At 35.7% G+C, this 14,216-nt stretch overlaps 1 protein-coding gene across 3 annotated transcripts; it reads left to right on the forward strand.

Moving 5' to 3' along the window:
* Window positions 1–6,704: 6,704 nt before the first annotated feature.
* LOC132287031 (disease resistance protein L6-like) lies at window positions 6,705–13,631 on the forward strand. Of its 3 annotated transcripts, none has more exons than XR_009472915.1 (8): window positions 6,705–7,833; window positions 7,983–8,770; window positions 9,407–10,499; window positions 10,599–10,889; window positions 10,990–12,134; window positions 12,755–12,855; window positions 13,326–13,391; window positions 13,475–13,631. XR_009472915.1 is itself a non-coding variant. In XM_059789495.1 (7 exons), the coding sequence occupies exons 2-6, from the start codon at window positions 8,169–8,171 to the stop codon at window positions 12,846–12,848; spliced, it is 3,225 nt and encodes a 1,074-aa protein (XP_059645478.1). In that variant the 5' UTR covers window positions 6,705–7,833; window positions 7,983–8,168; the 3' UTR covers window positions 12,849–12,855; window positions 13,326–13,631. The 3 variants fall into 3 exon arrangements, 1 of the variants encoding a protein (XP_059645478.1); XR_009472914.1 differs by having other exon boundaries at window positions 13,326–13,378; XM_059789495.1 differs by having other exon boundaries at window positions 13,326–13,631.
* The last annotated feature ends 585 nt before the right edge of the window (window positions 13,632–14,216 follow it).

Below are 14,216 nucleotides of genomic sequence, written 5' to 3' on the forward strand. Positions count from 1 at the left end.
ACCCGTTCAATTTCCCCACTGCTGTTCCACAAACCCACATTCCTTCTACCTTGCTTCCACCTATCCCTCCTCTCCTATCTCTCTCTATTCTCCCTCTGTATCCCACTATGTTGTGTTTACAGAAATTACGTTTAATTCTTTTCAAACCCTAAACCACCGTGACACACATACTTATAGGCTTAGTGATTAAACCATAATCCATGTAACCTTAAAGCCAGAGCCCATCTCGGCCCATAAACCGACCTAAGATAAATACCTACGTCGGCCACCTTATGTAAAATTGCAACCCTAAATTCACGTAAAGAACCAGAAAACTAAATTCCCTTAAATTTAAATTTCCATTAAATAAAATTGATTAAACAATTAAATAAACACAATTAAATAAATAAATAAAATTATATAAACAGTTACCAAAAACATATTAAGTAACATGACTGATTAAACAAATAAACCATTAAGCAATTAATTAAACCAAATAATGCACATACAACCAATTTAAACAAATGAAATAAAATAAATAAAAATGCGATTAAGACAATAAAATAAAGAAAAATGCAATACAATAAATATTAAAAATGCCGAGACTATCCTTTTAAAATTAGGGGTATTACACATTTACTCTTGTTGCACGTCTTTCCTCTATTCGAACTCTTATTGCCGTGGTAGCTTCTCATCATTGGGGACTTTTTCAAATGGATGTTAAGAATGCTTTTCTCAATGGTGATTTACTCGAGGAAGTATACATGCAGCCTCCTCCAGGTTATCCTCATCCTTCTACAAAGGTGTGCCGCCTTAGACGTGCTTTGTATAGTCTCAAACAGGCACCGCGAGCTTGGTTTGCCAAGTTCAGTCAGACTATCTCTCGACTTGGCTACTCTGCTAGTCCATATGACTCTGTTTTATTTGTTCATCGCACCAATCGAGGTATCATTCTCCTTTTACTTTATGTTGATGATATAATCATTACTGCAGATAATTTGATAGAAATTCAGGAGCTCGTCTCAATCGTCAGTTCGAGATGAAGGATCTTGGACCCCTCAGTTATTTTCTTGGTCTTGAGATAAGTACCTCTATAGATGGATACTATCTTACTCAAGCGAAATACATATCAGATCTTCTCTCAAAATCCGGTCTCACTGACAACAAGATTGTTGATACCCCCCTTGAGTGCAAAACCAGACTTAATCTATATAATGGAGAATCTCTTCGAGATTGTACTTTGTATCGCCAATTGGTAGGTAGTCTGGTTTATCTCACTATCACTCGTCCCGACATCTCTCATGCCGTTCACATAGGTAATTAGTTCAAGACTGCCCCTCGGTCCACTCATTTTGCTGCTGTTCATCACATCCTTCGTTATCTTAAAGGCACTATGTTTCATGGACTGCATTATTCTTTCCAGTCATCATTTATTCTTCGTGCCTATTCCGATGCAGACTGGGCAGGAGACCCTACTGATCGTCATTCTACCACTGGATATTGTTTCTTTCTTGGTGATTCACTTATATCTTGGCACAGCAAGAAACAGGCTGTGGTTGCATGATCTAGTACAGAAGCTGAGTACAGGGCGCTTACTGATACTACTTCTGAGCTTCTATGGTTGCGTTGGCTCCTTCAGGACATGGGCGTTTCTTCGTCCACTGCCATTCCTATTTATTGTGATAATAGGAGTGCTATCTAGATTGCACATAAGGATGTTTTTCATGAGCGCACTAAACATATTGAGATTGACTGTCATTTTATTCATTATCATCTTCTTTAGAAGACCTTCCAATTGCGGTCTATCACTTCACATGATCAGATCGCTGATGTTTTTACCAAATCACTTCCACCATGCCGCTTTCAAGATCTCATTTCCAAACTTAAAATGGTTTCATTCAATCCACCTTGAGTTTGAGGGAGGCTGTTAGAATATATTACAATATATTCTTACTATATTATATAATTCTACTACCTTGTATAGGATTATAATATATAGTTACCTTGTATAGGATTACTTGTTCATCATTCATAATCCTCCCTATATAAACCCCTCTTGTATTTCTTATAATTTACATCAATATATACAGAGTTCAATTCGGTTTCTTATTTCTAACGAAGAAAAACATGTCTCCTTCTTAGATTTCTAAGAGACAACACTACCTCATAAGAAAAACTCCAAGCAGAAATTGACTTTTACTAATCTGAATCTAAGTTAAATTTGGATATGAGCATAAAAGGATTCTTTCCATATCTCAAAACTCAATTCAAAGCATCCCAATTAGCTCCCCAACTGCAAAGCCTATGTTCGGCCTAGTACAATTGATAAGATTGTCAATTATTTGAGAATACTCAAGTTGAGCTCCACTGTTGCTATCATTCAGCATTAACTTTAAGCTAGAATCATATGGAGTGGGTGTTGATTTCTTCTCAAACTGATTAAATTTTGAGAATCTTCTCAAAGTAATGAGCTTGAGTAAGGCAGATTCTATATTTCTGCTTTTAATTCGATAAATTGTCGTAAGGATGTACTCAACATCCTAAGCACACGGATGAACAATTCTCGTTAGCCTTTCTTTCCAGATAGCCTCTTCTTTCTAGATAATCAATCTTAATAATTCTCATTCATAGCATGAGGTGATAGATTTCCAAGGATGAGAAAATTTTGTGATAGACACTTCTTTAGAAAAATATAGAATTTTTGTAGAAAATAAGTTCACCGTGAGTGAATATAGTTGCAAAGAGTCTTTTATTAACCTTACATGAGAGAAGTTTCCATTTCCATGTTCAACCCCACTAGTTTGAGCATTACGATCAATTGTTTAGATGGAGTCGATGGAATGCACCATACATCTTCTTTCGTTAAGAGCATCTCCATCAACTCAAGTTTTTTGTGTTAAGACAAGTCCAAGCAATCCCACACAACCATATAGAAATACCGTATTTTCGAATTGTTGGAAAAAATTATTATGACAAATCACTTGCACTTATTTAAATGGCAGAAATACAATTTTCAGAAAATTTGGATCATACCTTGGAGGCTCGTAAACGCTTCTTAAGGATAGTTGAAGCCTCCCACAATGTGCAAGGGATCAAGGCAGCTCCATTTACGGGATTGAACCAAGCATGAACCCTATCCAACCATTGTGTATTTGCACGATACGATTTTAGATACAACATTTAATCTCTTTTCAGAATACCCAAGTACGAAAATTAGAAGGGAAAACTTCTAAACTTAGAGTCAACAAAATCTGAGTATGAATTGGGATTGAACTTGATCCACACTTGAATGAGGAAAATATGGTGTTATATAGACCTCTCAAGTGAATTTTCATAAATGTGTTCAAAACTCAAGTACATGAATTAAAAGAGGGATAAATTTATTCATGTGTCACACTAATCAAAATGTACTTGACACTTACCAAAATATATCTCAATAATTTTGATGCATTGAACTTAAATAAATTCATCCTTAAAGTATGTGAATCAAATAAATTCATTAATATTATCAAAAGTTTTAGTATGATACTTGTAAAAATATCTCATTTGTTAATACATACACACATACATACATGTTTGTATATATATATTAAAACTTAAGGGTTAAGTGTAGAAAACTCTCAGTAATATAGGTTAATAGTTCCTCCTTTTTTAAAATGTGCATTTCAGTATGTAAAAAAAAATAAAAAATAAAAAAATGTACAAATAAGCCTCTCTAACCACTTTTTGACAAAAAGTAAATAAGAAGATCTCATTTTATTCTTTTTGTTTCCATTTTGCCCCTACCACATAATGTGCATAACACCCCCCACCCCCTTACATTTTTCAATAGAAGGACATTTTGTCAATTTAGCAATTAAAATGTCTATAATACCTTCAATAAAAAAAATAAAAACAATAATAATGAATGAGCAAAATGTTCTCTCTCCTCTGTATCTGTCCATGTTTTTATTTTTCAAGATGTTGCTCTCTTCCAGGGGACCATTTTTTCCGGCCACTTCGATATTTGCCGGCCGATTCTCCTTCTTGCACCATCCAATTGTTTGCCAAGCTCAATCTCTAATCATCCCAACAATTATCATGAGGCTTTGAAGTGGGTCTGTGCCCATTATAGTTCATAATCTACGTCCCCCAATCAGCATATGACTAAGGTCTGTAATCTCCTATGGATTCAAAGTAGGTGAATTTCTCTTGTATCCACATGGGACCGTTTGCCAAGAAAAATAAAAAATAAAACATGGATCTGTTGGGTTTTATTGATTAGAGGAGTCAATGAGTGATCTAAAGTCTTCCATCTACTTATGGAATTCTACATGGGTCTATTGAAGTAATGCGTCTGTTTTGGATATGGGTTGTAGCTTTTTAATTTGTGTGTGTATATTGCATGTCTATATATAGAGAGAGAGGAGAAAAACCAGGTCTTGTTTTTCACATTTGTAAACAAAACCAAACCCAATTTCTGATTCTTTGATCTTCAACTCCATAACCTAATATTACATATATACTCAATATTACATATACACATTTTGGGTGATTTATATATGCATATATATAAACCCAAAAACCACCAAATTATGAATCCCGTTCCGCAATTTTTTTTTGAGAGAGAGAGTTCAGACAAGGCTAATTACCACCACAAGTTAAGGGTGTACTGTATAGTTTGGGAGTGTTTGGCTTGGGTTTTATTATATTTGGTTTCGAGGTTGTTTGGTTCAGCTTATTCCATTCTTAGACAAAATGAGATTTATTTTATTCTTGTCCCAAACAAAAAAAACTCCTATACCAATTGAACAAAATAATCATTTTATATGACTTGTACTTTTATTTATTAATTTATTCTACTGTAATCAGGGTGTTGACACCATAAATATTTTTCCGTTGAAAAGGTTTGTCGTGGCAAATCCCATTGGAAAGGTAATATGCAAAAGCGCAATCATGAAGCAACATGTAGCTTCATCAAATGAAGCCATTTGGTACAAGATTTGTAGTTGGAAATGAAGCTATTTGGTACAAGATTTGTAGTTGGAAAGACGTGAACTTTTCAAGGGGACACGTGGCAAACATCTGGAAAGCCATGTGTAACTTTGACCTAGTCATCAAGAATGATAACTCCCCCACTCCTATAATATCTCCTAGTTTGTAGGAGTCACCCCAAAAATAAGGCAACCACTTGCCTTATTTAGGTGAAGAGGTTGCTAAAAATCAACAAGTAGGCTAAAAACATGATGCATTTACTAAAGAAAGATAAATAAATATATATATATATATATATATATATATATATATATATATATGGGACACGTGGCATGATTTGGACCTTCCAGATAGAATTTCTCAACTGCTGGAACTACTGCCTTTCCATCTGGGTAGTTACAAAATGTGGGATAATGTCTACAAACATGCATTCAACCGCCAAAGTCCACTATCTATCAGTTATAAATCATGGGAGAACATGTTCTTACATGTGTCAACACTATGAGATGACTAAGGAAGACATGAGACATGTGGCAAGATCCAGACCTTCCAGGTGGAAGTTCTCAATTGTTGCTCTAACTGCTGACTTTCCATCTGGACAATTCCAGAACGTGGGAGAAGGCTTGTAAGCATGTATTCAACCACCAAGTCCACTATCTATCAATTACAAGTCATGGGAGAACATGATTTTACACTTGGCAACATTTAGAGAATGTTAAAAAATCATGGGACATATGACAGTCCGAGATTTGGCCACGTGAAAGCTGCTGAAGCTGTCACATCAAGCTGCTGCATGCATGGAAAGCTCTATAAATAGAGCACTTAGAGCTAGTTTGCAAATCCTGTTCAACACATAGAACCAACAACACTTCAATTTCTTTACATTCATGTAATGCAATTTCAATATGTTTAATTCAAGTCTTGCACTTATTATTCCTACTTTCCAGCACTTCACTTTGAAGTCCCGCACTTTCAATATAGCTTTCCTTTCCACTAGTTATAGTTCAGTTCAAAAATCATTTTTCAAGGCAAAAAGAACCCTTGAAGGTGCCCGACGTTCACCCTCCTTTCCTAATTGGAAAGGACCCCGATTTTTAGGAGCTGAACACAGGGTATTATCAAAATTTTAAAGGAACTATTTGCACCGCAACAATAATATATGGGGGGTTTTAAATTCCTTACCTAAGGAGTTAGAAAATACTGGATCCTCTCTTCCACAAGCAAATTGTTGACATAGGGACTATTTTGCAATATATAATTTTTTTACACTTACCCAAAATTGAATAAAAATAATTAGACTTTAATTATATATAAATATATAATTAAAAATATTTTGAAACATTTTTCAAGTTTGTTATTAATTTTTAGCCATAGTGAACTCTCATTGTGAAAAATTTAAAAGGACAATGGTGTAATTAAAGTGATTTTCGACGATGGTGCGTAATTTATTCAAATTAATTTTGTTTTCATTGATTACGTGGTCTAACTAATTTTGTTTATTGAAAGGGAGAGATTGAAAATTTTCGAACGGTTTGATCAGCAAATAATTTAGCCAAACCTTAACCTCCTCTCAGGCTAATTTACCCATTATTTATAAATAACACTGGCCTCTCTTAAAAAAATTTCTAGTTACATTAGCCATCAAAAATATGTATTTGTAAACATATGTATTTTCTTGCAGTTTGGGCCATTTTGAGGTTAATATTCAACTGAAATTACTCTTCCAGCCTTTGTTCTGCCCCCTCACCTCTTGATTTCCTTTGCCCCTCTCCCCTCCACGCCCGCCACGGTACCATCGCCTCCTGCACGTCCCCTGATTCCAACCCCAATTCCAACAATCACAATCACCACCATTTTCCCCCTTTTTAAAATCTACTGTATTACATATTAAAAAGTAATAAAAACCCGTTGTGTTCACTTGTAGAACAGTTTTCATCAGAACCTGAAAACCCACTTTCGATCGTTTAAAAGCTTTTCTAGGGTCGACGATTCTCGGTTTATACTCTGACATCGGCGATTATACACATGCCCGCGACCGTTTCTAAACAAAGGTGATATTCTTGATGCTTTCAGATCATCAACAAGTTCCTTCTATCCAATTCTTGAAGATTTTCTTGGATTTTTTCCCTCTATCTCTGGGGTTAAAAGACAATTGGGGTTTTGCATTGACTGTTAACGGTTTTTTTTGTTTTTTTAACAGCTTTTCTCTTTCATTTAAAATGGTTGTATCAATTTTGTCGGAGTACATCCCAAATTATTTTATGGCATTTTGTTTTATCTTTATAGAACTTGTTATACAAATGATACTTCACAAAGAATTTGCACTTTGCACTTTCTTGAATTCAAAGTTGTGAGTTATTGTCGCTTTGTGGAAATGGACATAAAATTCTTCAAATGCGTTTCATGTACATGTTACTAACATTCCACAGACCAAAAATTTGTTGGTTTACAGAGATTCACATCCCAATTTGATTTTAGGTTGTTTGTTCTTTGCAATGGAGTTGGTGGTGCTGGCAGTGGAGGGGGAGGGGTATTTTCGTCCTCTGAAACAAATTATATTTATTTTATTCTTTGTAATTTGATGAGACATTAAAGGTAATAATTTTTTTTAGTTGATGGGCATTTTAATTCATTATTTTGACACAATTTTGTATGGAGGGAGGAGTATTTATTATGATAACGGGCCAAATCATAGAAGAGGTCAGTGGAACAAAATGCAAGAGCTCATGTGTAATTAGGGCAAACTTTTGGCAGTTAGTGTAATTTATCCTTATTCCGTGTACCGCGTGCTTTTGGAAAGTGCTGCCAGCCTGCCGCTTTAGCCAGAAGGGAAACGGTGTTCTTCCAGTTGACTCCATTACTTGTCTTGGCAAACTGATGGTTAGATTTATTGACATGTTACTCTCTCTTTCCATCTCCCAACGAATCTTGGCAGATGCATTGCCCAAACTCCCAATACACCCAATTAACTAGCGCAAATGTTGTTATTATTATTAGTATTTTGATAATTGTTTCGTTCATGTTGACAGGATAGATGAGTTGGCTGTTTGGATGGCTTAATTTGCAGATCCATTGCCCAAACACTGAAGGGAGATGGAAAGATCTATTTGAGCTTCCTGTATTTGATAGGATTGGTAGTACAATACACCTAGAAGGTTTATTTATTTTTAATTTTTTTTCAGCACTCAGAGAAGATTTAGCTTCTCAATATCTCAATGGAGGTGGAAAGACAGAGGACGACTGTATCTCAAATGGAGTGTGAGGCGGGTCCAAGTAGGCGGAGAACTGTACCTGTAAGATACACCGGGGCAGATGCAGATACTGCATCGCACTCTTCATCCGCATCACTTCCAGGAGGCGCATACGAAGTCTTCTTGAGTTTCAGAGGCCCAGACACACGCCTCGGTTTCACGGATTTCCTCTACACTTCTCTCATTAAATCAGGAGTTCGCGCCTTTCGAGACGATGAAGAGCTCCGCAAAGGAACAAAAATTGGCCCTGAACTCAACAGAGCAATCAGGGACTCGAGGATCTCAATTCCAATCTTCTCCGCAACCTATGCTGAAAGTGAATGGTGCCTTAGGGAACTAGAGCTGATGTTGGAGTGCAATAGAAGTTCGGGGCAATTGATTTTACCCATCTTCTACCATGTCACACCCAAGGAAGTGAAGCATCAACCAGCTGGGAGTACTTACGAGAAGGCCTTCAAGAAGCTCAAGGAATCTGGTTTCAGTGACGAGGCTATTGAGCAATGGAAGAAGGCATTGAATGAGGCTGCACATCTCACTGGTTGGGAATTGAAAAACGATGCTCATGGGTAATTCACTTTTGCTTAAAAAAAACCCTTATTCTATTTTATAACCCAATAATCTTGTTGAAATTCACAACTCCATATATCATTGCAAGAATCTTCAGGCAATGTTTAGGATTGCAATTCAATATCTATGTGGGACAAAGATAGGTCCAACAAAATCTCTAATGCTATGTTTGGGAGCACCAAATTGGTGGCTTGAATTTGGTATTACAAAAAATTTAGTTAAAATTTTTAACTAAATTTCCTCAAATAACGCAATATAAGATGATTGCTTTTGGGAGCTAACTAGTCACTAGAAAATTATTTCAAATCAGTATTAATTTCTTCAACAAGTTTAAAATAATAACCCTATCTTAAAATCAAACAGATTGTAAAAAAAATCAGAAATCATCATTTTTACTTGGACTTTTCAACTCATGTGGTATCTCCTCTTCTTTCCAAATGGAAGGTTGGGAATTCAAGTTCAACTTAGAGGCATTTGTGATTAACCTGAGTTTATGAATAACCTACCCAGAAAAAGCAGAATAAAATAATAATCATATATATATTTTTTATTTTTTATTTTTTTTCTCTTTGTTTACTTTATTTTCCTTCTAGTACTAATTATTTGGTCTTATTTGGCCCCTTGGCATCAATCAGGCATGAAGGAAAACTAATACTAGAGAAGATTGTTCCAACAGTGTTGTCAGAGTTGAAGATTAAATTCATGAAAGTAACTAGAAACTTGGTTGGAATGGATCATCATGAAAATGAAATGACGAGGCTATTTAATATTGCCTCTGACGATGTTCAAATTGTTGGTATCCATGGCATGAGTGGTATTGGCAAGACAACTGTTGCCAAATTCATCTACAACAAACTCTTAGGGTACTTTGACTGTTGTAGCTTCCTTGAAGATGTTCAAACGGCACAAAAACTCCAGGGTACTCTTGTTAGTTTGCAAAAACAGCTTCTCACTGACACACTAAATTGGAGCCTTGACATTGCTAATGTTGACGACAGAATAGCCAGCAGTAAACAGAATTTTCGTAACAAGAAAGTTCTCATTGTTCTTGATGATGTGAATTCCATTTCACAATTTCATCGTCTTGTGGGAGAACGTGGTTGCTTTGGTAAAGGAAGTAAGATCATAGTTACAACCAAAAACAAAGGTGTTTTAAATGATCTTAACGTTGAATGGACTTATGAACTCCCCATTATGAATGATGCGCAATCTCTTCAACTTTTCAGCAAGCATGCCTTCAACATGGAGTTTCCTCCAGAAGAATGTGTTAGTATCTCTAGAAAGATTGCATCCACTGCTGGAGGACTTCCTCTAGCTCTCGAGTCTATAGCTTTGTTTATATCTAAGAAGGATCCAGAAATATGGGAAGATGCATTGAAGAAGTTCATAGAAACACCCAATGACGACGTTGGGGAAAAGTTGAGAGTAGATTATGAAGCATTAAATAAGGAGCAACGACAAATATTTCTCGATGTTGCATGTCTTTTCTCTGGGATGGATAAAACAGATGTATTTTACATGTGGGATGATTGTGGCTATTATCCAAAGAAAGAATTTAATGGCCTTTATCTAATGTCTCTTGTGAAAGTGGGAGATGCTAATGAGTTGTGGATGCACAATCAGCTTATAGCTCTTGGGAAGAAAATCGTCAATGAAGGATTTTTTTTGGGAAACCGTAGTAGGTTGTGGAATCACACGGACGCCTTTGATATATTGGAGGGACGGATGGTAAAATCTGAGTGCACTAAATTTTATTTCTCCTATTTGATTAAGCATAATCGGTTGTTAAATCTGAAAACAATCTCAAGTTATTCTTTTCATTGGCAGGGAACAGAAAAGGTTGAGGCCTTAAGTCTTGGCTTTAACTTAAAGTCTGAAGAGAAGCCTTGCTTTACAAGTGAGGATTTCACTAAACTAGTAAATCTGAGGTATCTCCAAGTGGATGGTGCAAACCTTGGTGGGGATTTTAAGCGTGTTCTATTGTCCTTAAGATGGCTTAATTGGCGTGGTTGTTCCCCAATTTTCAAACCAACCAATTTTCATATGAAGAATCTAGTCATTCTGGATCTATCAAAGAGTGGCATCACAGAAGAATGGGGGGGTTGGAATCAAATCAAGGTCTTGTTTAATAACTCTACTTTTGTTTCTTGTGTCCCATCACCTACTCGTTTGAAATTAATATTTTTTGTGTTGTTTGTTTATTTATTTATTTCAATAGATGGCAAAAAAGTTGAAAGTTCTACAAGTGGCTGATTGTGCTTTAAGGAGAACTCCTAACTTTTCATCATATACACCTTTGGAGAGATTGATTCTTGGACGCTGCAAAAGTTTAAAATATATTGACCCGTCCATAGTCAATCTAAAGAATTTGAAAGTGCTCGACATTTCATATTCTGATATAAGGGAGTTACCTGATGAAATTTGGAAGTTGAAGAATTTGGAAGTGATGGATTTCACCGAGTGTAGTTACTTGGACGTGAACATTCCTAGTAATATAAAAAAACTATCTTCTTTGAGATTCTTGAGCTTTTATGGTTCCAAAATTCAAAGCCTACCACCGAAAATTTGGAGGCTCACTCAACTCCATACCCTTAACATAGGAGGCTGCACAAAGCTTCATTCACAGCCAGAGCTTCCCTCAAGTTTAAGGATTCTGAATGTCAGTGATATTCCCAACCTTACAAATCTGGTTAATTTACAGGAATTGCAATTGTTTGAGTGCCATAATCTTGTGATGCCCACAAATATTGGGAAATTATTCAAATTGGAGAAACTGACATTTGATCGTACGGAAATAAAGTCCTTACCTAAAGATATCGATCTCCTTTCTCAGCTGAAGGTGCTCGACATACGGTCGTGTGATGAACTCCAGTGTATATTGGGCTTACCCTCAAGTCTAGTTGAGTTATCTCTAGCAATTTGTGATTCATTGGAAACATTGCCAGATCTGTCAAATATGAAAAATTTGTCGAGTTTGTTACTTAAGAATTGCAATAAGCTAGCATGGGTTCATGGTCTTGGAAAATTAGAATCGTTGACGAGTTTGTACATATTTGCATGCGAGATGCTAGCTACCACTGAAAAGATGCCCAATTTGTCAAACTTAAAGAAGTTGGAAATATTATCTATTAGTAATTGTTCAAAACTTCATGATATCCAAGGGCTTGACAAATTGGAATCACTGAAATATTTGAATTTGCGTGGTTGTGAGAACTTGCTTAAAATTGAGGGCCTTAAGGCTTTGAAATCTTTGGAAGTCTTGGACGTGTCAAGGTGCACATCATTGGAAACAATACCGATTCTGCCATCTGCATATGTACGACGGTGCGAAGGTGAGATTTTTGCTGCAGATTCAGTCTACAGGTATGGATTTATTTCTTGATTGTTAGTGTGCTAATAATATTCTTGCTATGCACCTCATTTTGGTTATGGTTTGATTTCATGAAATGTGCAACAACATTACTTATAATCAGTACTCAAGAGCAATTTGCAAGTGTTATTCTCTTGGTGCTATCTGGTCTCGTGGTGTCTGGTTTTTTACTTTAACCTACATTTCGGAAGTGAAATGTCAGCAATTAATGATAAAACTGAGTTTCAATCGCAAATCAAGAATGAGACAATTCCAAGCCTATTTTGGTGGTAATCAAAAACCAAATGTTAATCCATATCTAAGTGGTTGTCTTAAATTGAATCTTACCATCCGAAATCTGAAGTTAGTTAAGTAGTTTTCCAAACTAAAATTTGGACTATTTTATGCCTTTGGCTGCTTATCAGAAACTAGGAAATTTAGATTGTTTGAAACCTAAAATGATGTTTATGTGACACCTATGAAATTAAGACTGTTCAAAGGTTTAAAGATTGGTTATGTTTGACAATGAGATATTATTTTTCTTTTCTTTTTTGGTTTAATTAAAGTAATTATTAATTAAGCTTGAGGCGTGATATGCAGCCTATTAATTTACTTTTTGCCTTTATTTTTATAGGTATTGGACAGAGTTGAGATTGAAAAAATTGGACTTGCGGCTACCTGTGTTAAGTGGATATAGAAATGAAACTACACACAAGACGCATTGTTGAAGGAATGGTAGCTTACATTACCGTGCACAAGAGATCTTTCTTTATTTCTTTCTTCTCTTCTTTTTATTGTATTTCTTTTAGCATGAGTAATTTTCTGAATCCAAATAGGGGAGAGAGAGAGAGGGAGGGAGGGAGGGAGGGAGGGAGGGAGGGAGGGGGGATGTTCACTCCCGTAGTCTCATGTTTCATCTTTTTATTAATTCAAATTTTGCAACTCAATAATTTTGCAACATGTTCACTCCCTTTGTCTCGTGTATCATCTTTTTATTAATTCAAATTTTACAAGTTAATACTTTTGCAAGATGTTCTCTCCCTCCTTTAAGGCAGAAAGGCAAGTTGAGGGTATTTTCCTGGTAGCGATTTTCTCCTCTGGCTTGGTAAAGTTTGGTAAACCTTAAATGTAGCTGTTACATTGTTGTCACAATTCAACAAGTCATGTGATTACTTGTTAGCTTAATTGAGTGCTTTCGGGTGTAGGGATGATGACTACCATGATTAACAGTGAGGTGCCATTGGTGAACAGTCACTTTGTGAGTATAAAAAGTTAGGTCTCTGCAAGTCTTCTTTCATTTCAAAATTGTACAAATTCGAACATGCTTAATTTTATTTCTATCTTTATTTTGTAGGTTTTATAGAAACTTGTGGGTTACCACAAGACATGAGCTGAAGGCTATAGAAGGCAAGTGGATATTGGTGTGAAGATGCACCAGGAGTACTATGGAAGCAATGGTAGCTTGCATTAGGGAAGCAGGGGTGCGTAAAAGTTTTTTTTTTTTTTTTTTTTTCCCTGTGTTTCTTCCTCCTTTTGGCTTGTCATTACGGAAACAAGAAACATGAGTTAAGAATCACTTGTCAAAAGCATTTTTATGGGAATAGTTTTTGTAGTAGATTGTACAAAAAAAAACTTTGAATTGTAAATGGGAAAAGAGAGGTTTTATCAATTTTTTTCCTTCTAATAATTAAAACAGTACAAGTTCTTATTTTTGCATCATGTTCACTCCTTTGTTCTTTATCTTATTGTCTAGCAATGTGATGTTGTGTAAAGACCCCAATGTAACTGTTAAACATCACAAACCGATTAATTCTTGCTTTCAATTGGTTGTCAAGTCACTTATTCACTCTTTCTACCAATACTTTCTCAATCTTCATGCTAAAAGGGTCAATCTGTCATTTTCCATCACGAGTTTGCATACCGTCTTAAACGAGTCCAATGCAACAGTATATTTTCTTTCAATAAGCATCTGAGAAGTAAATGTATTAAAAGAGCCCATTACCATAATAACTTAGTTATGGTAACTTGGCAAGGGTCATCTTTATTCTTAGTTGGAGACTTGCTACAGTGAATATTCTTAGTTGGAGACTTGCTAC

The sequence above is a fragment of the Cornus florida genome, unplaced genomic scaffold, assembly GCF_030987335.1.
Source record: "Cornus florida cultivar Cherokee Brave unplaced genomic scaffold, ASM3098733v1 CherokeeBrave_3.0.0_Hap2_Chr11, whole genome shotgun sequence".
NCBI classification, from domain to species: Eukaryota; Viridiplantae; Streptophyta; class Magnoliopsida; order Cornales; family Cornaceae; genus Cornus; species Cornus florida.